The sequence below is a fragment of the Polyodon spathula genome, chromosome 9, assembly GCF_017654505.1.
Source record: "Polyodon spathula isolate WHYD16114869_AA chromosome 9, ASM1765450v1, whole genome shotgun sequence".
Taxonomy (NCBI): domain Eukaryota; kingdom Metazoa; phylum Chordata; class Actinopteri; order Acipenseriformes; family Polyodontidae; genus Polyodon; species Polyodon spathula.
Window position 1 is genome coordinate 28,053,474 of NC_054542.1, and position 22,567 is coordinate 28,076,040.

The following is a 22,567-nucleotide window of genomic DNA, read 5'->3' on the forward strand; positions in this document are numbered from 1 at the left end:
TTTTGTTGATCTGAATTTTGATTATGTGGCCATTACACTAGCCCAGTGCAGTCCAGAGCTTTAATTAGCATCTTGCTCTTATTTTCCTGTAGTATATATATTTCTCTGCTAGAAAAAAAAAATGTAGTTGCATTGAACTTTTACCACATTTCCTGCAAGGCAAATAACAGATAAGCTGACTTCTATATTTGCGGTAAGCCTATTAAAATGACATTTTGAGCTTTGAGACAAAACGTTGTGATAGTACTTCTATCTGTGTTAAATCAGCATAGATAGAAGTCCCTTTTTGGCTCTTCACTGTTGCTGTCCCTTTATTTTCCGCACCCCAGTGCTATGTGGGTAAAAGTGTGGCAGAGCCATCTTACACCACTTTTAAATAAAACTGGTAGTTGCGATATACCTGGGTGTAAGTTTGGTTTAATTTTATTAGTGCCTCCTGTGAATCTGATTTCTGTAGCAAGAGATTACATTTAATAATGTGCCTGAGGAATGTTGGTCATGTTGGCAGATAGCCTACATGCAGCCAACTCAGCCCAAGGGAGGTGAGTGGAGTTTGAAATCTGCCTTGTGTTGGTTTAGTTCAAGTAAGAAGATAGACAAGATAGGAATTTGAAGTCAGTAAACCCAATACAAGAAGGCAAACTCATTTAAAAGAATGTGATTGCTGTTTTTTATCAACATTGATGTTGGAGTGAAGATACATTTTGCTGATTTCAATTAAATTGCTTGCTGTGACATGGGTGAAAAAATCAACTGTGTTAATGATAAGTGACAATTTGTATACAGCATTGAAGATATGTTTGCAGGATCTACTGCAGCATATTGATTTCATGAATGTATTTTCATCATTTTTGTGATTTATTTATTGATTTTTCAGTTTCTTTTAAATTGTGGACATATTCTTGAATACTAAGTGCATGTAAACATTGTGAATGCTGAGGCAGTGCTTGAATCCTGGGCTAGGCATTGCTGTGCAGTACAAGGAGACTTGATGTGCTGACCTCATCAACCATGCATAGCTTGTGAGGTCAGACTGCTGCCTCAAGGCTGTCAATCATCAGTTGAGCACTAAACATGCAGTAGATGCAGACACTGTTCACTGTCCCATGCAAACATTCATAGTTCAAAGCAGTGGTGAAGCATTGATTTCTAACTACACAACAAATTAGTCCCTCCAAAAAACAGAAATAAGTTTTTTATATAGCTGTGTTTTTTCTTGGACAATGATGCTGTAGACTTGCGGTTGTAGATCCGTTTCTTTTCATGTCTTATCCAGAATGCATAAATTAGACCTGCATTCTTTGGTTGTGAATTGCAGAGGAGACTGTAAGCGTGCCTCTTGAATGTTTTATCCATTGCCAGATACCCACCTGGATCCAGTCTGCTTCTGAGTGCTCCAAGGCAAAGCAGGAAGCACTTGACTTCCACCAGTAGGCTGATTGTTTTGAAGGCTGCGTCATGAATAGTCAGGGAAAATGCTGGACTGACAGCATGATACGGAAAGAAACAGATTCCCAGAATAACTTGAATAACCAAAATGTTCCTGTGAACAAGTGGTCTGCAGTGACACAAAGTTCACTGTTCTCTTGGTCTGCTTGAGATCGTTAAATGATAATGCTGGCTCGACACAACAATGTATATTGCCAGCGTATAAACCACAGGGTTCAGTCCCAAAATAATAGTAACACACAGACACACAACACAGATGCAGATACTTATCCTGATAGTAAGTGCTCTTGGTGCATATGTGGTGCAAGACAACAAGTATTTTACAGGTGCAGTGTAGTCTGGGTTTGGTGCGACAGTTCCCGAGTGACAGTTACCAACAACAAACAAAACACTCACGATACATATTAATGGTCCATTTCTTTTCTCGATCCTTGCGATAACCATAACAAAGGAACAGATTACAGCCTCACATCCCCAGATATACCCTTAGTCACGCCCCCTGTGATAGCTAGTTCAATCACATCTCCTCCAATCCATGACTGATACATCGCTTACCGTATTAGGACGATGACTTTGGGTATTGTGACTCCGCCTCCTTCCTGGATGGCTGGCTTCCGACTGACCCTAGAATGAACTGCCAGACCATCCAGTACGAGGCACGCTGTTCCTGTTATACAGCCCCCTCACAGATCAGGAGAGAGATTCTTGACTAGGATTCATTCGCTGTCTGTCACAGTTCCTCAGAACCATCTTTGTAAGCCTAATTTTTCTGCCGGAGGGAAGACCTTGTCTGGATTTTGTAAATATGCTTTGCCAGGAGGCTGTAAGACACCAGCGATGCCAGATAGTACGCCAAGAAAGACAGCGGCAATAGTGGTCACAAACAGCGATAATGGTAACCCATGTTCTCTCTTCTGGTTGAAGCACATCATGAGCTATTGGAATTTAACAGATTTGGTACTATACAACCCAGTGAAGGTGCACATGCTACATAGTGTGAAAATCCACAGTGTTGCACGTCTACTTGACAAACTATAGGTCCTGAAGGGTTAAAATCACTGGCTGCAACATTGTCTATGGCCGGTACTGGTCGATCTCTGAGTACCTTGGCAAACCTGCATAGAGGCTGATGGCCACCCAGTACAAAAAGACAACATTGATGTTGATGATGATGTAAAATATTGTAATTGCATTATTGTAGGTCATGCAAGTTACCGATCCAGCCTGCAAGACATGCCCTGTTGAATAGTAGGCAATCAGGAATGGCGGCAGGGACCACACCAGTGTGTTGGAACAGGTCAGGTTTATCAAGTACACATTGGTTGATATCTTCAGAGGCTTTTCTTCATAAATGTCCAGAGAGGCAGCAGTGTAGATGGCAGGAAGGACAATCTTGGTGGCAGCTGACTGTTCGAGACACAGAGTTGCCATGCTGTTTTGATGCTGCTGTTTCTTGTTGAGCTATGGTATTGACAGGAAGCTGAGAAAAAGAGAAGCAAACTTTATTCTACTGTAGACATTCAGGAATCTTACCTTTATTGTAAGGAAAACATTTAGTTTCTTTGTACTTTTACATTAATTCAGGATATGCAAAGAATACAAACACAGACCTATAGATACCTTTCTGCATCTTGGCATCTGTGCTGTCGGCCACATGATCTGAATGAAGCTAACCCATTGGAATGGGTTTTAATTGCTGTGCTATTGAGTTTTAAAGAGCAGTAGCACATTTTCATTTATGGCGTTGATTTATGAATCTCTCACTGTTTTTTTTCTTAAGTAAAATTAATATAAAAGTACTTTTGTTTCATCTGATATCTGCAGCTGCTGATTCATGACAATATTTACCTCAAGCAACATAAAGCATGTCACTTCTGCTTGTTTCTTTATTCAGCATTGTCAGTTATGCTTTGATACATATAATATGCTTGTGGCAGGCTGGCGAGTGGATAGAGGCCCAGAGACAGACTGCAGTTCAAAAAAATAACTATTTTATTATAAATAAACACAAAATGAAAGGGCACAAGAGCCAAAACAAAACAATTTAAACACAAAGAAAGACAAAAAGCAAAATTTACAAAAATAACAATCTCCAGGCTGGGCAATGCCTTCACTGGATTCAAGCTTTCCAAACAACCAAAAAAAAACCAACCTGCTTCCTCAGCTCCCTCTCCCCAAATGAGAAGCAGAGGCCTCCTTTTATATCAGGTGGCTGGGCGCTGATTGATCGTTAATCAACCTAATCAACCCCAGCCACCTGAACATAATAAACCCAGGCAGGCAGGGGAAGTTAACCCCATCCCTGCCAATTTAAAGGGCAGAGCTTTGCTCTGCCACAATGCTTTATTCATGTAATAATACAATTAAGTGAAGAGTGTAACTTGCATAAAGGATACCTGCTTGCTTGTCAAGTAAACATTAGTGGTCATTCTAGATGTGGAGCTTGTTTATGAACTGACATGTCAGAAAATCCCCAAGTGTTATAAACGGCAACAATTAGTTTCTGTGTAACATTGGAATATTCACCTTTTTTGGGTCCACAATTCAGAAAGAGAAGGCCAAGATGGTGATTGTCCTATAATACAGTAGCTGTTTACGAATTATATCTGTTCCTTATTGTGTAACGTTCTTTCTTGTACTGTATGTGTGTCAAATCAGTAATTTGCAATGAGCACAGGTTTAAATGAGTAAGCAGTAAAGTGTAGGAGTTGAACTTGTGGGTTTGTATATTCATCACTGAGCCTGCTGTTCTTAACAGCTTTTTGTGGTTATGACATATAGAAATGCAGTTTTGCTCTTTTATTCTTGTAGATACAGCATGAGATGCTTTTAGTTTTTGTTCCTCTGGTGATGCAGCTGTCTTTTTTCAGTATCAGTAAAGCCGTTTAAAAATAGCTGCCACTGCATCTAGCAATAGTGCCAAAGCATTGAGCTAAAGAGTGGGAAAAAAATGCATACATTATGATGAACATGTGGACTTTTCATTTATAATGCGATTTTCATAATTTTGAATCACCTCTCAAGGTACAGCACTGCAGAGAGAAGCCCTGTTTTTCTCTGGAGACATTAAGAGCTTTCCACGTCTCCCTGTGATGGACGAGCGTCAATTTCAGAGGAACCGTTTTATTCCAGGGTCTTACTCCATTCACTTGTAAAGCAAAACGGTGGAGTTCCAGGTGGAAAAATTCCATCATCAAAGCACTAATAATAGCTGAAGAGCATGCTGGAGGTGTGACTTCAGAGAATTTTTAAAGTAAAAAAAAAAAAAGAAAACAACAGGACAGCTACTTATTTATAGCCTGGCCAACAAGAGTGTAAGAGTGTCATGTTCACTATAATATTTATAGCACTGCATGCAGATTTGGTAAGCATTTTTTACCACAAGTCTTAATTCTTCAAGATTGAAATGTTTTGGTCTAAGCGTAGAATATATATTCTGCAACTGCCTAACTTCTGCTATACTTACTCACCCAGAGGTAACCATCGTCATACAGTTTCTTCTTTTCTAGAATTGTTTGTCTGTATCTTTGTAAACCTGACACATTTAACTTTTTAAAACAAATAATTCTTTCCTGGATCTCATTGGTACTTTTATTGAGCATTTTAATAGGGCTGCAACGAAGGGTAAATTTTGACCTTCGAAGGGTCGGAGCACATTACCAAAGGAAGGTTCAAACCTTCAATGGTACCAATTTGCACAATTTACTGGTGACGTCACCATAGCTACTTGTAGGCTGGTAGGTGACATAATCACTCCCGAAGACATAATCCCAATGTACGCTCCTTGCAACAGAGCTGGCTCTTTTGTGCAGTGGTATCCGCGCTATGCTTTAGTGCGAGAGGTCCCGGGTTCACGCCCGCCCTCAGTCTGTGTGGATTGCCTCACCCTGTGTGATGCGCCTGCCTGCAGGAACTAAGGTACACTACAGTACAATGATTTGTTAATGGATTTTAATACAACTTTTGTTTATGTAACATGCGTTAGACAAATCAAAAGATCGGATTTTGCATGTGAGTGGCATGTAATGTGTGATTTATAGCATTCACACATTGTCAAACAGTTTTTGGTAACAGAGAAAATATAGAAACTACATTGCCTGAATGCCGTCTGACGAACCTTTTGAAGGCTTGAAACAACTACCTTTGAATTCCTGGCTAGCAAACAAACCTTCTAACAGTCCTACATTTCAAACATAGTTACATATACTTAGGATTCTCTGAATAAACGTCTTAAATGTATTTATTGTTATTGTCTAAGGCTGGGTAATTTCAGCCTATACGGTATTCTCTTTCAAGTTTAAGGCCTTACTGTAAACTAGCAGTTCTGCTAATTTTGAGGTGGAAGTTTAGTGCAACTTAAAGAATTTACCTTAAAAACTCACCTATTGGCAGGTATGCCGTAGCTCTTAAACGTTCATCTGATGGAAGCGATGTAGTTGAAAAACAGGAGTGGATGCAGAATGCAGCAGAATTCAGTGTATTTAAGAGGCATTTTAAGGAAGGAAGAGTATGTTGCCCTTAGCTTAAACTCATGGTCAAGTAAATTGGGGTGTGGGTCCTCAGAACTATTTGTGCCATGAGGGGCTGCAAAAAGTTTCGGAACACCTGGGGTGTAGTACTGTACCTGTAGGAAGGGTTAACGGTTTGAGCCTTGACTGTCGTTATCAAGTCGGCTAACATGCACTTGTATCACACCAGCAGATTGTTTTCTTTCCTGGTTAGGTGAACATTGGGTCATTGAGACCTGACTGTTTTAGAGGTAATATATTTTAATATGTGAAGACTGCAGCATATTCACAGATGGGTTATACTTGTAGTCATGTTTTTCTGGCTCTTGTGTGACTGGTCTTGCTGAATGACTGCTGATCTGTATTTGCTACTGTGGCTGAAAAAGGTCAGTCTACACTCAATGGGGTTGTTTTTGCTTAAGTATCTTTTTATTTATTTGTTTTATTTTTATATATATAAAGCAGTCTAAGCCATGATTGAATTTGCTGTACTGAATGCTGATAACCTGGAACCACTAAAGTGGTGAAATACAGTATGAGAAAGCTCTGTAAAAGCACAGGGTTAGCTTACAGAATTGTTTAGTAATATTTCTTTATTTACACAAGTACTTTTTTCCCTCTTTAAAAACTGCTGTTTTTAGATACTATCTCATCAACTCTGTACTTCCTTTTTTTTTTCTTCCTCTGTCCTTTGTGTAATTGTTTATTACAGCATTTTTTTGTTGTAGTTTTTAGCTCTGAATAAAAGGAATTGCTTGAATTTCTAGGTTGGAACTTTGATGGTTCCTCTGCAATTGTTACAGTTAAAGTATTTGAGATTAACAAAATGTGTGTTTAAAATGTTTCACAAGAGTGCATTAAAAAAAAAAAACTTTTAAAAGCAGAAAAATAACAAAGATCTAAATAGATATAGCAACGCATAGGTGCACTATAACAATAACACAAGGACAAGGGAAAGTTAGTTTAATGTCTGTCTGGTTATTTTTTTATTATTTTTATGTCTTGTTTGGGTGCTCTTGCTTGTTCTCAGATATTTTTAAAGATAATTAAATGTACAACATTTCAGTATTAATAGCAAATACATTGTGTACATGTACGTTTCCCACAAAATGTTAAAATCAGGATAGCTACATTAAATATTTGCTGGTATTTTTTTTTTCCATCAAACCTGTTGGGACAAAACCAATTTCTCTATGTAATCTCCATCTCACTAGTTGGGTCAGGATCTTTGTATAACAGCACTACCCTTTTTGTGGTGTGTTATCAGGACTTTTCTTTCCATGGTCACACTTCTGCATTCAGGTTGGGGCCACTAAGTACATTCTCATTAGGCAGTGTTATACAAAGGAGCATTGCAATCAGTACATCCAGCACCACTGACCTAGAACATTTAAATAATGGAAAGTATCCCAGCTGGTGGTGTAATAAGTTAAAAAGGTGTTATGATAGATAGATAGATAGATACAGATATTTTAGATGTTAACATTAGTCAGAAGTTGGTTTACAATTATGTTTATAGTGTATTATTTGTCTCTGCTTTTAAGAATCTCCCTTGATCAAAATTCTGGGAAAAGTTACAGTGGAAAGAAACACAATTTGCCATTTGGGCATTTATGAATTCAGCTGGCAGCATAATTGTCAGTGCCTGTGTACCACAGACCAGCAGATGCTGACTGGTACAATTTTCAGTTTTAGAGCCAAACCCTTCCAATCTGTCAACCACGCAGTGAGTGTGATGGGGTGCAGCTCTCTTAGTCCATGCCACTGCAATAGCTGGATATCTGGAATGGTGCTACTGAGATGCAGCAGTAAAAACCACTGAAGGATATGCTGAATATACAGCACAGCAGAATCAACTCTGCTGTAATCTGCAGAGTGAGATGACAGATGTGTGGAGAGGAAGTTGGCATTGGCCTGTATGAGAACCAATAACTATTTCCTTTTTTTTTTTTTTTTTTTTTTTTAATCAGTCTTGACACTGAACTACTTACTTCATACATTAGCCTTTTCTACTGTACATGGACAAAATAATTGGTCTATTTACACAAGTATTTTTTTCCCCTTTTTATCTGTGAGTAAATATGGACAAGGTGGGATACAGCAAATGTGACAGGTGTTCTCCAACACTAATATTAGACACATCACAGCATTTACTATTTTGAGTAATGCATTGCATAGAGAGAACATCAGAAATAATTTAAAAAAATTTATAAATGTACCTTTTTTACACAATTAATGTGCTGACTACTGCTGTGTGGAGCAAGCTCATTTTAGTTAGTAATTGTGATAAAACAACCCAACAATAATACAAAAAAACACACATTTCACTTTCGTTTTTGAGTCTTTAATGATTTTGTGTCTGGTATAACATTTGGAATGAGCATCTCTCCTCTCTCATGTAAACTGGGCTGCTTTCACTTCCATGTAACAATCCCATCAGAGACACTGTGCATAATTCTAAAGAGGCCTTGGCTCCACCTTTCTGCAGGCTGACAGGAAGACAGCTCATCTAGTGCAGATCGAAGAGGCCCTCTTCCCAAATTGGTATAATTAGATTGTGTGTTTTGCCTAATATGCCATTAGGGCTTCAGAAAGATCCAGATCTAATTCTTTGATTATTCAGATTGAGCTCTCCGCAAGAAACAGGTGATGACATACAGGAGAAGGGCAGCAATGCTGCTTGGTGCTAGTTTGCCGTTCAAGTTGTAGAAACAGCTCCTTGTATTTGTACTGATTGCATGTCTCCAGAGTTTAAGGAAAGTCGGTACCTTTATGCAGAGCAGAAATCGGCACAAATCCAAGCAGCTGTTTCTTCAACTGCCTGTTCAACAACATTGACCATCACCTGCTTGACTACATCAAATAATGTTAAGCTGACAAACAGACGTTTGGTTCAGATTTAGAAAAGGAGTCAGGGTCAGACACCCTTAGTCTGGGGGTGGGAGTTTGATGATCAATGTATTTATTGGCTAAACTGCAACTTGAAAGAAACCAGGAGACCAGTATAAGAGTACCACAGGATGTTTGCACTGGGAAATGCTGGAAACATTTACAGTATATTACATGTGAAATGTAGTCAGGCATTCTCCAATTAGCCAAGCAACTTTTGGTAAATCATACCGCCACAGTCTTTCAGTAATGTACTGATGCACAGTATGGTCTCATGGAAATTTGTTGTTAACCTGAATTGCAGAAGTGCACTCAGACCATTGTGACATCATTAGAGGTTAGGCTTTCCCCTCAGCACCTAGTTCCTTGTCAGATTCCCACATACTCTTTTTTTTTTTTTTTTTTTTTTTTTTTTAAAACTCATTCAGGAGGACGTTTTAACGAATCAGTAGTATTAATACTCCTTCAGTTTATTAAATGATTAAAAATGGATCGCGTAGTTACAGACTGCGTCGAATCCCAGCTGAAAGGAAACTTGGGAAGTCCAGTGCCTTTACAGGTATAATAGCACTGGACTTGGTGGTATTAATAGCATTAATACTTCAATACATTTATGGTTATAATATGTTTGCCCTTAAGCTATGCATGCATAAAGCCAAAATAAGCTTTTATATATATATATATATATATATATATATATATATATATATATATATATATATATATATATATATATATATAAAATCACTCTCCCACACAAAAAAAACATAAATCCTATACCTTATAGCAATGCATCAGTATAAAACAGATATCAATTTGAAATAGTTCTTACCTTCCAAAAAATATGGAAGTTTAGAATATAATGTAAGGACAGGAACTGTCTTCAAAGGCAGACTTCTAAATATGACACCAGCAGCAATCAGCTTGATCAGAGATAATCAGAGCATGGATCACATCAGCTTGTAGTTAGCAAGTTGAGTGACCCTTGACTAGGATTTTACCTCAGATTTTGTAGAATTTTTGCGTCACTTTTTATGTCGGAAGTCATAATTAAATCTTAAACATTAATATACCTTGACAGCTGATGTCCTTCAAGTGAATAACATTTTCAAATACACCCGGTAACGCTTTCTAATGAGCCATCATCCCATAATCCACCTCCCCTACATTTCCAAATGTGAGATGTACTTTTAAACTGATGTTATTCTCTTTTGGTACCAGGGAGTTCCTGAACACAGCATGCATGTGAATACTGTGCAAGTATAGAAGAAAGGTGTGTTTAATATATAACACCTACTTTGGTTTATTTATTCCAATTCTGGGTTAAAAATATATTTCTCTTTTAACATCAAAATACATCCTCCTTAGTTAGTTGGCTTTATTACATGTATAGATGTGGTTTAACAATCAACTAAAACATATTGGGTAAAGGCTGTTAGAAGGTTTATAGCAAACTTCTAAGTGTGCAATTATAGATCCAATTATTTTCACTTAAATCCAGTTAATTAAGAACATAGTCAACATATAACAGTCCCATTCTCTTTAGCAGATTCTACTATATCCCTGACACAGACTGGTATCGTTATGCTTTGACTGAAGTTCTTAGCTTAAGTTAATTTATGCACTATATTCTCTTATTTTCAAACTTCTGTTATAATAAAACATTTACACTTATATTCTGTTTGAATTATTCTAGAATACCCATTTTTAGCTTTAGACTACTTTCAGATCAAGTTTACTTCTCTAAATAAGAGACTTGACTGTGAGCATTACAATTTTCCCTTTCCAGTCCAATGTTTCTCTGGAAAAAGCTGAGAAAATCTTTCAATTTCCGAGTGAGACCGATAGGAGCCGAATGAAACCGAAAAAGGGGCATATCTCATAGCCCCGTGCACTACAGAGATAGCACGTTCATAACAGAAGAGATAGCTGCTTCTGCATCCAGCGCTCAAAGAATATCACAGACATTTGCAGAGCTTTTTGTAGATGTTATAGTAATAAAATAATGACGTGGATTTATCAGTGTGCATGTCTATAAAGAGGTATGTGAAAAAAACATGTGAACAAGGGGTGGGGCTTGGCTGTAGATACAGTACTGTGTGTCCTTTTGCAATTCAATGCCTTTTAAACTTGTTTTACTCTGGGGGGAGGGGGGGATTTAAACAGCGCATGTAAAAATAAATTGGACCTGACAAGCACTGAATAAATGGACTGCAAAGGGTTAAATGAGATTCTCATTTCTGCCTTTGTCCTCAAGGTTATAAACCTTGGCACCACTAGGCCAGACAAAGACAAGCTTAGCTCTCCTGCTATCGTACGTTTTACACTAGTCGCGTTGGTAAAGTTGAGTGCTTTCACTTTAGTGAAAAATCACAGACACGTCTACAAAAATCACTTTTATATATTGCAAGTCACTGGCATTAAGAAAAAAAACAACCAAAAAACATGGTATCTGTGACAAAATCCCAGCCTTAATAAGAAGTAGTAGTATCTGCTTATTGATAAAACCCAGCACCGCACTATATGTTTTTTATTTGTCTGTATAAGTTAGAATTGTAATTATAATTGAGTATTACTGTAACTTATACTGTAAGTACAACTATGTTTACCATGAATATGTTCGCAGCAGATGGTTCTTGAGATCCATCTTGGCAGCTGCCTATGTACTGCAGCCAGACACTTTTCTCATCTATGTAGGCTTAAAGTTTAAACACTGCTTTGGCAATTCAAAAAATGAAAGCCGCTTGCCTGTCATACAGTCATGGTAGTGGCATCCCACAACCACACAACTCCTTGTCATTTTGGGAAAAAAACTACATCAGTTAATAAAGGGAAACTGTCTGACAGCTGTTTATTTTCAGCAGCTCCAAGGCTATGTGCGTGCGCACCAACTTACCCAGAGGTCCACGAAAACCTATTAGAAGATTAATAAAATGTCATCGAACAGACAGCATAAAACTCTGTCTTGTTTCAAAGACAAAGTTCCAGCAAAATTTCTAAGCAGCAGCAATACAAACAAAGTGAACAAGTCAGAAATTACAGAAGAACCCACGACTTCAGAGTCTTTGTGTTCTGAACGTCTTCAACGAAAACTTCACATGAGGTTTAAGCCATCGTGCCAACAGTTTAGCTGATTAGTTAACAAATCTGGGGTAATGTACTGCAGTTTTTGTAAACAAGCTTAGTAATGAAATTATTATTACTGATTCTAAAGTTTGTTTTGGACTGCTTTTTTTTTAATTTATTTTTTTTAAATAAGTTTTTTGTTTTTCTGTGCAGAAAAACAAATCTGCAAAAGTATGGGTATTGGTACACTGAGCAGAAATTCAGCAGCAACTGTGCAGCACTATTGTAAAGAGATGTTTGAAGAAGGGAAGGCACTTGTCTTTGTCAATATTGCCAGACCCGTACGCGTTGTTATTCCAAAACATGGGTAACAAGTCTTTGCAAGATATGTACTCCTCTTTTCAGGACACTACAGTAATTATCTTCACTTTCCCACTCCAGCATACTAACACAGTCTCTTTCTCAAACTGATCATATGCCTTAATTCGCAAGTGCAGATTTACAACCTATAAACAGACCCCACTTAGACTTCTTTGAACTGGACAATGCAGATGTGCTGTGCTGTACAAAGCTCTCTGTCTAGAGAGAGATCCCATTTTCTGGCACCTATACTGCCTTTAAATATTAATGCCCGCGGTGCACAATAATCTACCCAAAGATTTTTCATAAATATGAAGCATGCATTTGTGTCTCTATACTTGTGTGTCTGAACTGTAAGGGCTGTTCTTCTTTTGGAGTCTCTGTACATTTTTTAGCCTGCGCTGTGATTTGTGAAAAGTCTGTGCGGTGTTCCAGTTTGTATATTAACATGGAATTTGAGGGCTGAGCTGTCTGGGAACTAGCCAGAGCGTTACTGAGGTGCCTTCGAAATTTCTTATCCAACAGCAAGTATGTGAGGGGATCCAGGCTGCTTCTGAATGCTGCAAGGCACAGGAGAATGTTTTTCACTTCCACCAAGGTTGTGAGCTTGTCACAGGCACAGGTCCCCATCAGGCTAACAAACACAGCCTTGAAGATGTGGTGTGGTAGGAAACAGACGAATAGCACTACCTGAATGACCAGAACATTCCTGAAAACCTTGTTGTAAACCCGATGTCTTGCTGGGATAGCTGCACTTTTCTGTAGGTTGTAAACATGTCTCGCTATAGACACGTACAACACAAAAACCACCAGAAAGCAGATGAAGGAGAGGCTGATGGCGAAGAGACTACCCAATTGAGAGGTTTTCCCTCCAGTTTCCACCTGCTTACCATAGCAGGCTTCAGTGTTCTCTGTTCCAACTTCAGTGATGGAATAGTATGCTGCCAGTGGGACTGTCCCGCCAACCACAATGATCCACACTGAAAGACACAGGATTTTGGCAAACTTTAATTGCCGGAAACCTTTCAGGAAGCTAGACAGTAAAAGCCTTCTCAAAACAGAAGGGTAGCAGTGGCAAGACTTTTCGTTATGCTTAATTAGTATTGCGTAGCGGCTGATGGCAATCCAGCTCAGTAGGACAATGCTGATGTAGATATTGATGTACAGAACAGGGGTCACGATCCCGACAGTGAATTGACAGATCACCATGTCCGTTTTCCACAAGTATCCTTTGGCATAATAAAGAAACAAGAAGGGAATGGTCATGCAGAAGAGCAAATTAGAAACGACCAGGTTGGTCAGATAGAAATGGGTGGGGGTTTTTAATGAGATCTTCTTCAGAAATATCCAGAGAGACAGGGCATTGCCTGGCAGGCATGTGATGAGAATGATGAAGTAGAGGATCGGAAGGATGACTGTGGTGGCGATGGAGGTTTCCAAGCATGATATGTTGGAACTTGCGTTCGCCATTGATCTGGAAGGTATAATAGTAAAGCCTTGGTTAATGCAATAGCACAATGGTTCTCAAACTTTTTTGTTCACAGACCATCTGAATGTTTTTTGGAGGGGGGGGGGGGGGGGGGGGGGGGGTGTTATCTTGGCGGACCACACAATAAATAGTATAGTTGACTGAAAAATAAGCACATTAAAAATACCAAAAGGGGAAAAAACTGATTGTTTTATTTTTAAATTGATAATTACAGCAGAAATTTAATTAATGTGAATTCATAATCTGTGAAATTACAGTGCATCCATGAGGTACCAGCACAGTCGCAGCTATGACTCTCCAGCTATAATCAATAAAAAGGAATGTTTGGATGCGGCATGCTGATTGGCTATTGATGATTTTTTTACCCTGCAGAATAGTACAATGCACAGCAGAATTAATTTTTGCCGAAGCAGTTCAATTAACAAAATATCAATACACTGCATATAAAACTTGAAATAAATGCACACATTATTGCGTGAGGTCTTTTGAAGTTTTAAAAAATGACATTAATTTTGTCACATTTGATCTTTTCAGAGGCATGTCAGTGTACAAGTGCATAGAATTACAAGAAGCAAAACCTCTGTTGAAAAAAAAAAGACACAAAGATTTAACAAGTCAACAACTTAATGAAATCGAAGGAAACAAAAATGCTTCAGCAGCTGGTGTTTTTATTGATTTAATGAAACATAAAGACTTGGTAATCGACTTAAAAACAGTATGTCTTGAAAATCTAAATGGTCTGTTACGATAATGCTAGGCTTCAGCACATAATTCTGCTGCTCAAGAGCCCTCAGTTTAGTTATGTTAGCCTCCTTGCTGGTCTCAATCACTCCGTAAACACCTGTAGTGACCAAGTATTTTTGTATTAGCTTCTCCAGGTCAGCGGTAGTAATGTGTGGATAGTGAACTTTTGTCTTTGCCTTTTCTTTATGTTTTCATTCTCAACAAAAATACACGATTGGCATTTTTAAATGCTTGGTCACTAACAAGGCTAACATTGTGGGTCATGTCAGCTCTGTTTACAAAGCGACTGAGGCCAGCACAGAGGCTTCAATCATTTTAATTAATTTCAATCAATGGAAGTGCTGAAAACCTCCAGTTTAATGTTTACAACAAATAATAGAACCTTGTTTGAGGAACTACTTTCTCAAAAAGCAGAAGAATATGTATATATACACACACACACACACACACACACACATATATATATATATATATATATATATATATATATATATATATATATATATATATATATATATATATATATATATATAATATGTATGTATGTGGGTGGGTGGGTGGGTGTGTGTATATATATATATATATATATATATATATATATTATATATATATATATATGTATGTATACAGGTTAGCGTCACTGGTAAGGCTGTTTCTGCCAGGGAGAGAGACTCAGACACTAGAAGCTGCAGGTTTAAGTGCTATTGCGCACATTTATTAACAAAAGCTAGACAAAGACACACTAAACAAACAAATAAACAGAAACAAGAGCCCAAAATAGACAAATGACAAAAACGACTTTACATACTTTCTTCAATTCAAACAAAGCAACGCACATCACACGCCAAAACACCAACATTAACCAACAATTAACTCTAATATTACCACCTTTGATTTACCTTTTTATACACCTGTGGCTAGAGCCTAATTTAATCATTAGTCATTCAATTATGGCCCCAGCAACATTCCTACGTGCTCTGACAGGGAGGAAACCCTTTGGTGTAATATTTTGTGGTTTTTTTTTTTTTTGTTCTGTAGCTATATATTAAAACAAATTAAATGCACAAAAACATAATAAAGCTGTAACTACATATTCATGATATTAATAAACTACTCAAGCTTGGTTATCATGGTTTATCATGTTACCAGAACCCCTCAATTAAATGACATCCATATTTAGTTGGCTGTATAGTAAGTGGTTAAAACAGGATCCGCATAACTTGGAATAATAAGTGTAAATACAGTTAAAAAATACAAGTCCAAATATCTGAATTTTCAATCCATTTTTTTTTTTTTTTTTTTACAAAAAACGAAATTATAAACCAGCTTGATTGGAACGTTACAAAACTTTTGTGTTATCCTTTTGGTTATTAGTTTACTATGGTTAGCTATTTGTATATTTATCCATCCATTAGCAAAAATATGTAAAACAAGAAACCAAGCCAAATAAAACAAAAGTTTTAGCTAGTTTCTTCATCAGCGTAATGTACTCTTCAACTTTACTTATCTCTGCTTTAGTGTTTTTGAAGTTATCAAAGATGATTTTTTGCAGTAATTTTGTCTTTGTGTTTTAGTCATCATTAGGAAAAATTCAGTACTAACTTTAAGATATACCCCTGCCTGTCATATAGAGTTCTAATATAACCTTGATTGTTACAATGAAATGCATGCTTACCAAAGTGGTTCCTATTTTAAACCAGGCAGAGACAAGGGGAAACGGTCCTCATGAATGTTCTTGTTGTCTCTGTAGATAATACATCTTGAAGAGGAAGCTAGGTGAGGGCAGTATTTTACACACACACACACACACACACACACACACACACACACACACACACACACACAGAAACACCTGCTACTGGTATGTGAAAGACATGTTTCTTAGTAAGGAAATGACCATATACTTTTACCATTTATTTTAGTTATAGAAGGACTGGTATATGAAAATTATTAAATAAAATCAATATTATATATCTAATATATATATATATATCTATATAATATATATATATATATAGATATATATATCTGAATATATATAAAAATTTTAACATAAAGTTTTTTGTTAATTTTAAAATAATTTCTTTTTACTGTATTTCAAAAAGATCATGTCATGATGTCGATAGATGACTCTTGCAAATGCTGTGTTTGATGCACAAGGCATCCATCTTCATTAGTAGTACAATCACAATTATTCTCTTTTTTAATTTATTAAAGGAGTGCTTCTCATGATTAAAAAATCAGCATTATTTGATTACCTCTTACTAAGACTATCGGTATTATCACCGGTCCTCCTCTTTTTTTTGATTTTGTGGTTCTTAGTTGTATTTTAAACTTGCTGTAAGTTTTGACACATGCAATAATTTAAAAAAAAAAACAATGCTTTTTTGCCATACAAACAAGACTATGCAAACATTCCAGGATTCAGAAGTTGATATGTCGTGTCGCATTTTAAGTATTTTCATTTCCTGCATTAACACAAACAAACAAGTGAAGAACCACGAGATAAAACAGTATTCAGAAGGAATCTATTATTAATAACAGCAGTAGTAAAAATAAAAACAGTGTTGCGTGTTACCTGTACAGTAGTTTTAGCTGGCAAGATGCTTTACATTCATTAGCTTTGTACATAGTGGCCAGTAGCATCCATTGCAAGTTAAAACAGGTTGATCTCATTTAATGTCATAAAAGCACCTTTTCCTATTTTGAGGCACCACTAGGAGGCGCACATGTAACAGGGATTGTGATGTACAGTTGCTGACACAACAGTGTCACCAAAGTGTTTAAACCATTGTTTGTTGACAGAGTGATGGAAATAACACTCCTACATGTATTTTTGAGACATTCTGGGTTTTACTGTTGGTTCGTGCTGTGGTTAGTTTTTAAACTCCTTGACACTGTCTTGTCAGCTACAGTATTTATTTATTTATTTATTTATTTATTTATTTGGCAGGCGCCTTTACCCAAGATGTCTTATGGTGTGTTACAGTGCAAGCTTAATATTTAAATACATAATAGTTTACAGTAAGGCAACCAATACAACAAAAATGCAATATGAATTAGGATACAACAAGTTAGGATTACAAGAAGTTATATCTACAATGACATATTAACAGTGCAATAATGCAGGGATTAGCTGAGGATCCAGAAGTCCAGTGCATAGTAGGAGGAGGAGATCAAGAGATCTACAAGTGCAGACTAAAGGAGGCTGTGTGATCCAGTGGTTAAAGAAAAGGGCTTGTAACCAGGAGGTCCCCAGTTCAAACCCTGGCTTACTGTTGTAAGTGACTCCAGTTGATGCATAGTTCACACACCGTAGTCTTTGTAAGTCGCCTTGGATAAAGTCATCTGCTAAATAAACTAATAATAATAATAAAACAGGATGTCATGCTGTATACGCATCCAGCTGTGAAAAATGTATACAGTATTTATTTTCCAACATGGTTAGGAATTCTTTATTAAAGCATTATTAAAGAAGCTTTCTGTTATTAATTTCCACTGATCTTCACCGTGGGCCAGTAATATTATCACCTGTGGGGTGCATATCCCTGTCACAGGGTTAAGATGTTCATGTTCTGTAATTGCACAAAAAACTTTTTTTGGGGGGTGGGGTTTGAGGATGTTAGAAATAACTAATGGTTTTTGGCTTGAGTTTTGGATCTGGTCTTCAGTTCTAGCTGTCTGCTGCCCGGTAGATATACACCAAAGACTAAAGAAGCAAGAGCCAGCACCTTGTTGTGATCTGCCACTTTGGGTCAAGTCTCCTTTTTTATTTGCAGGCAGTACACTTGCTGTATGTGTATAGTAGTGTGTGGACACTGATACTATCAATAAAGAAACATCTGTAGCATTGATATGACCTCAATGTGGCCACCAAATTAGGCGAGAGGTCAACACCAGGGTCACCACCAGGTTTAACATGCAGTGTTTATGTAATTGGAAATGTGAAACTCTAAAAGTTCACTCCTCAAATGATCTCTGATATAAGTTGTTCACAGTGTGTGAAGATTCTACAGTATGAAGCTCATATCTCAAAGCACACAAATGTAAAAGCTCCCCTTAGTGTCTTTTGGTTAGTAATTTCACAATAGCTTAGTCATTTCTTTATTGATGACATGTGTATTACACCTTGTCTTTTTGGACAGTATGATCTATGGGACATATATTCCAATTTGTCTTTACTTGCTTTGCTTACCATGTGACAAACTGTTATATTAAAATATCATAAATGATACAAAGTAGTTGTTTTTTGTTGTTAGATGCTGGAGGTTTTACATATTTTCCAGTAGAGTGGTTACAATGTTATTAAAGGGTTGGCTGAAGGGTGGTATTCTTAACTGCGGGTAGTTTCTGGTAAACGGTAGCCAATTGCATGCTCTTCATGAGTGTGAGGGTGGATATTTCTTGTGTGAGAAGCAGCTCTGGCTTTGCAGCACCTGAAATGAAAAGAGAGGTGGAGCAGGGGGAGAACGCAGCAGCTGAGAGCTGCCAGCAGAATGGTTCCAGCCTTGGCTTTGTATTGCTTCCTCTGCCACGTGCAGTCGCTGGAGTTGGACAGCAAGAGCATGGCTCTCTCTATGTGGTACGGCACAAAGCACACAACAAAGACCAGCACGGTAGCTAGGATCTTTCTCCGCACTTGTAAGCTAATGTTTTGATTTCTCATCACTAAATTTCCATCCTGCATCCGCTGAAGATGGTAAACCAGCAGGGTATAAAACGTTAATAAGATGATTAAAATGAAAAAGAACAATGCAATGCACAAGGCATGTAACAGGTTGTAATTATTTCTGGTTTTGCTGGCAATGAGGTCGAAGCAGGATTTGGCTGGCACAGAGTTTTTTAGAAGGTTGTGAATGAGGTTTGATAAGGTTGCACAGAGTGTCACAGTCCATGTGAGAGCACAAAGGAATTTGCATATCTTGGGGGTTTTGAAAAATTTAAAAAATACATGTTTTGGTCTCACCACACTGGCATACCGGTTAATACAGATCCACATTAGGAAGCAAATATTGCAATACAAGTTGATGTAAAAAAGTGATACAGTTGTAAAAATGGTTGCTGTGCACAAGTGAGCATTCGGTTCCCACTCCGAGCTGCGTTGGTAGTACACTATCCGGAATGGGAAGCTGCAGCATAAAAGCAGGTCTGCAGCTGTCATGTTGATCGTGAAAATCCCAGTCACTGTTTTCTCTGCCTTCCACAAGTCCCATAGAACAGCACCATTGCTAAGAAATCCAACAATGGTTAAAGCACTGTACAACCAGGTGAAGATATCTTTTTGATAGTTATCAAACGTGATATTGCAGATATCCGCCATTGAGCTGAAACAAAAACAACATCTTTACCTTGAGTTTTCTGTTTTGTCTTCACCACAGCAAAACTGAACAAACCAAAGTGCCTTTGAAATGTTTATTTACTTTATTCTCAACACAAACGGCAGACCAGACAGCAGACCACATAAAAAAGGATTAAATGCATTTTTAAAAAAAAAAAATTTGCCATCACTCTCTCAGTGACAAACAGGTCTGTCATATCTACAAACAAAACGGATACAAAAACACTAATCTGACACAAGTATTGTAAGAAGTGTAGTACTTTTAGTTTAATATCTCATGTGAAAGAAACTTTTTTTCTGTCTTTCATTCTACCAACAATTAGGATAAATAAACATAAAAAGACCCATTTGTATTTGTTCTCAGGGTTTATCTGGGAATGACCCCTAACTTCCTATCACACCTGCTTAAATAATATAATGAATGTCCTTTGTCTGTAAACAGGAGTGACGCTTTTAGGAGTTAAAACGGCATACTTTAGTGATAACCTTGCTGTTATCACAAAAGAACAAACTTGTCATTCTAACACCGGATAGGCATTTGTCTTATTTCTTTTTTCTTTTTTTTTTTTTTTAATGACAGAGATTTAAAATCTATCATAAAAAGTAGCATACCTGTGCTGTTGTAGGTCTCGGTGAGGAAATGGTTTTCACACTGCGTTGGGTCTGAAGTTTCAGTTCTCAGAAAATGCCTCAGATTATGGAAGTAAAGAGCAAGGTACGCACATTATTTTCACATGCTGTGATCTGTCCATTACATCACATCCTATGGTTTCCAGAAAGAACTTATTTTAATACTCACAGCTTGTTTATCTCTTAAATGTATGGATACATCAGAAGGCTGAGGTTTTAATATCATTTTGGTTTGAGAGCATCATTTTACAAGAGTTTCCTGTGTCCTGTGGGTGGTGTTCATGCCAGAAGAACTTTTGATGCAGTCACAGCTTAGGAAGCTTGGGTGGCATGAGTGAGCATACCTATAAACATTGAAATGCATTAAATGAAGAGGAGTGTTTTACAGTGAAGCCTTTTTATGAAAGCCAGCCAAGGGTCCAACAAAATGTGGCCTTAATATTGAAGGTCAGTTAACACTGAAGTTAGTGGAATTGGGATTGTAAAAATATGGCCTTAATTGCAAGTTGGCCTTTCTTCAGATGTTGCTTTTAAACAAAGTTCCACTGTATTATGTATTTTTTGTGTTTGTTTTTTTTTTGTTGTTGTTGGTGTGCTCTAAGAGACAAAGATCTGGTGGAAGATTCATTGCTTGCCTGTACTATACTCCCTCACCAACAGGTGGAGCTGTGCTCATTTATCCAGCTCAGAGTACACACCATCAGACATTTCTGTGCATTAGTCATATAACGTCTCGCTGCAGGAGGGTAGAATATTTATTATCGGAAGAAAAGGAAAACTGGATATTAATCGTGTGCCATAGTTATTGAAATATAGAGGCATGTAGTTAAAACAGTACTGTAGAGTTAGGCACATTTTGTGACTTAGATTTAAAAAAAAAAAAAAAATTTCTAATGTGCCTGAATATCTCTACCCATTATCGAATTAAGTGGTGGATTGCACATTTAACAAGTTTCATGATGTTTCAACAAAGAAACCCAGACTACTGTGGATACTATTGTGGGCAGTTAATATTTTCTTAAGAGCAATAAATTAAAGGACCTCCAAGAACCTTCGATAGTCAAGATCTTGGTGGGACCTCCAGTTAGAGCTGTGGGTACTATTGTAATGTACAAACCCGTTTTTAATATCGCTCTCTGAAAACGATGGCGGATTTATACGTTACAACAAGCCGAAAATAGACCACGTTCCAGACTGTTCAAGGTTCATGAATCGTGTTTGTTCAACATGAGCAAATGATTCAATACTGGGAATCTCTTCTTAGAAAGATGGTATTTATTAAGCATGCAATAAAATAAGTTTGAAAATCACACAAAACAGTTACACAATTAAATGTCACATTAAAAGCATGACAATGAGAACTAAGGTTTAAAACAACAATTCACCAAAGAAATACTAGTACATACTGACACAAGGGGTCACAATACCTGAATAGATATTTTAAGAGTATTGTTACCTATCCTGAAAAGTAGTCTCTTGCGTTTCTCCGAATGTCAGGGCTCCCAACCTTGATGGATAAATTCTTAGAGCTGAGGGCTTCAGGTGCAGTCTTTAGTTTTAGTCTTCTTAAGTCTGAGGCAGCCAGCAGGTCCAGGGGAACTAGCGGGTCCGAGGGAGCATAGCAAAAGGTTGGAACAGCCATCGCAGGTCCGGGGGAGCCAGCGGGTCCGAGGGAGCAAGGAGCTGGGCTAAAGCAGGGGTTTTATACTTTTCAAACAAAGAGATTGTTTGAATTTCCCGCTGCATGCTCCGATTAGCTATTTTGTTGCACATGGGCTTGCAATCGTGATTGATTGTCCCCTCCCTTCCTCTCTCTGGAAAGGGGAAACTTTAAAACGTGCATAACTTTTGCTGAATAATTCAGATTTTATTCTGAATTCCCGTTGTTTTTACCATAAGAAATTACATTTCTTTAGACACCAAACATGTCTGGTTGCGATTTTGGTTATGGTTTGGTTTTGGTTATGGTTTGGCATTGCAAACAGTTTAATTCTCTTAGGGATTTATTACTTGGGTTATTCTATATTTTTAGGCAATTTAAGAATAAAAATGCTTGCATCTTGTACTCATAGTGTTATTAAATCATTATGTGAA

At 37.4% G+C, this 22,567-nt stretch overlaps 3 protein-coding genes across 3 annotated transcripts in view; 1 reads left to right on the plus strand and 2 right to left on the minus strand.

Moving 5' to 3' along the window:
* LOC121321066 (peripheral plasma membrane protein CASK-like) overlaps positions 1–22,567 on the plus strand; it is a 198,376-nt gene that overhangs the window by 102,848 nt on the left and 72,961 nt on the right. The gene's annotated exons all lie outside the window — the stretch shown is intronic.
* On the minus strand, positions 12,411–16,243 carry LOC121320594 (probable G-protein coupled receptor 82). Its single transcript, XM_041259056.1, has 2 exons — positions 16,181–16,243; positions 12,411–13,746 (listed from the first exon to the last, which is right to left on the minus strand). The coding sequence occupies exon 2, from the start codon at positions 13,740–13,742 to the stop codon at positions 12,576–12,578; it is 1,167 nt and encodes a 388-aa protein (XP_041114990.1). The 5' UTR covers positions 13,743–13,746; positions 16,181–16,243; the 3' UTR covers positions 12,411–12,575.
* gpr82 (G protein-coupled receptor 82) lies at positions 17,840–21,727 on the minus strand. The gene is made up of 2 exons (XM_041259058.1): positions 20,456–21,727; positions 17,840–19,829 (listed from the first exon to the last, which is right to left on the minus strand). Exon 2 carries the CDS (start codon positions 19,823–19,825, stop codon positions 18,839–18,841), a length of 987 nt encoding a protein of 328 aa, XP_041114992.1. The 5' UTR covers positions 19,826–19,829; positions 20,456–21,727; the 3' UTR covers positions 17,840–18,838.

Excerpts from the sequence above, each read along its gene's own strand:
- LOC121320594 (XM_041259056.1), bottom strand. The coding sequence starts at position 13,742 with ATGGCGAACGCAAGTTCCAACATATCATGCTTGGAAACCTCCATCGCC.
- gpr82 (XM_041259058.1), bottom strand. The coding sequence starts at position 19,825 with ATGGCGGATATCTGCAATATCACGTTTGATAACTATCAAAAAGATATC.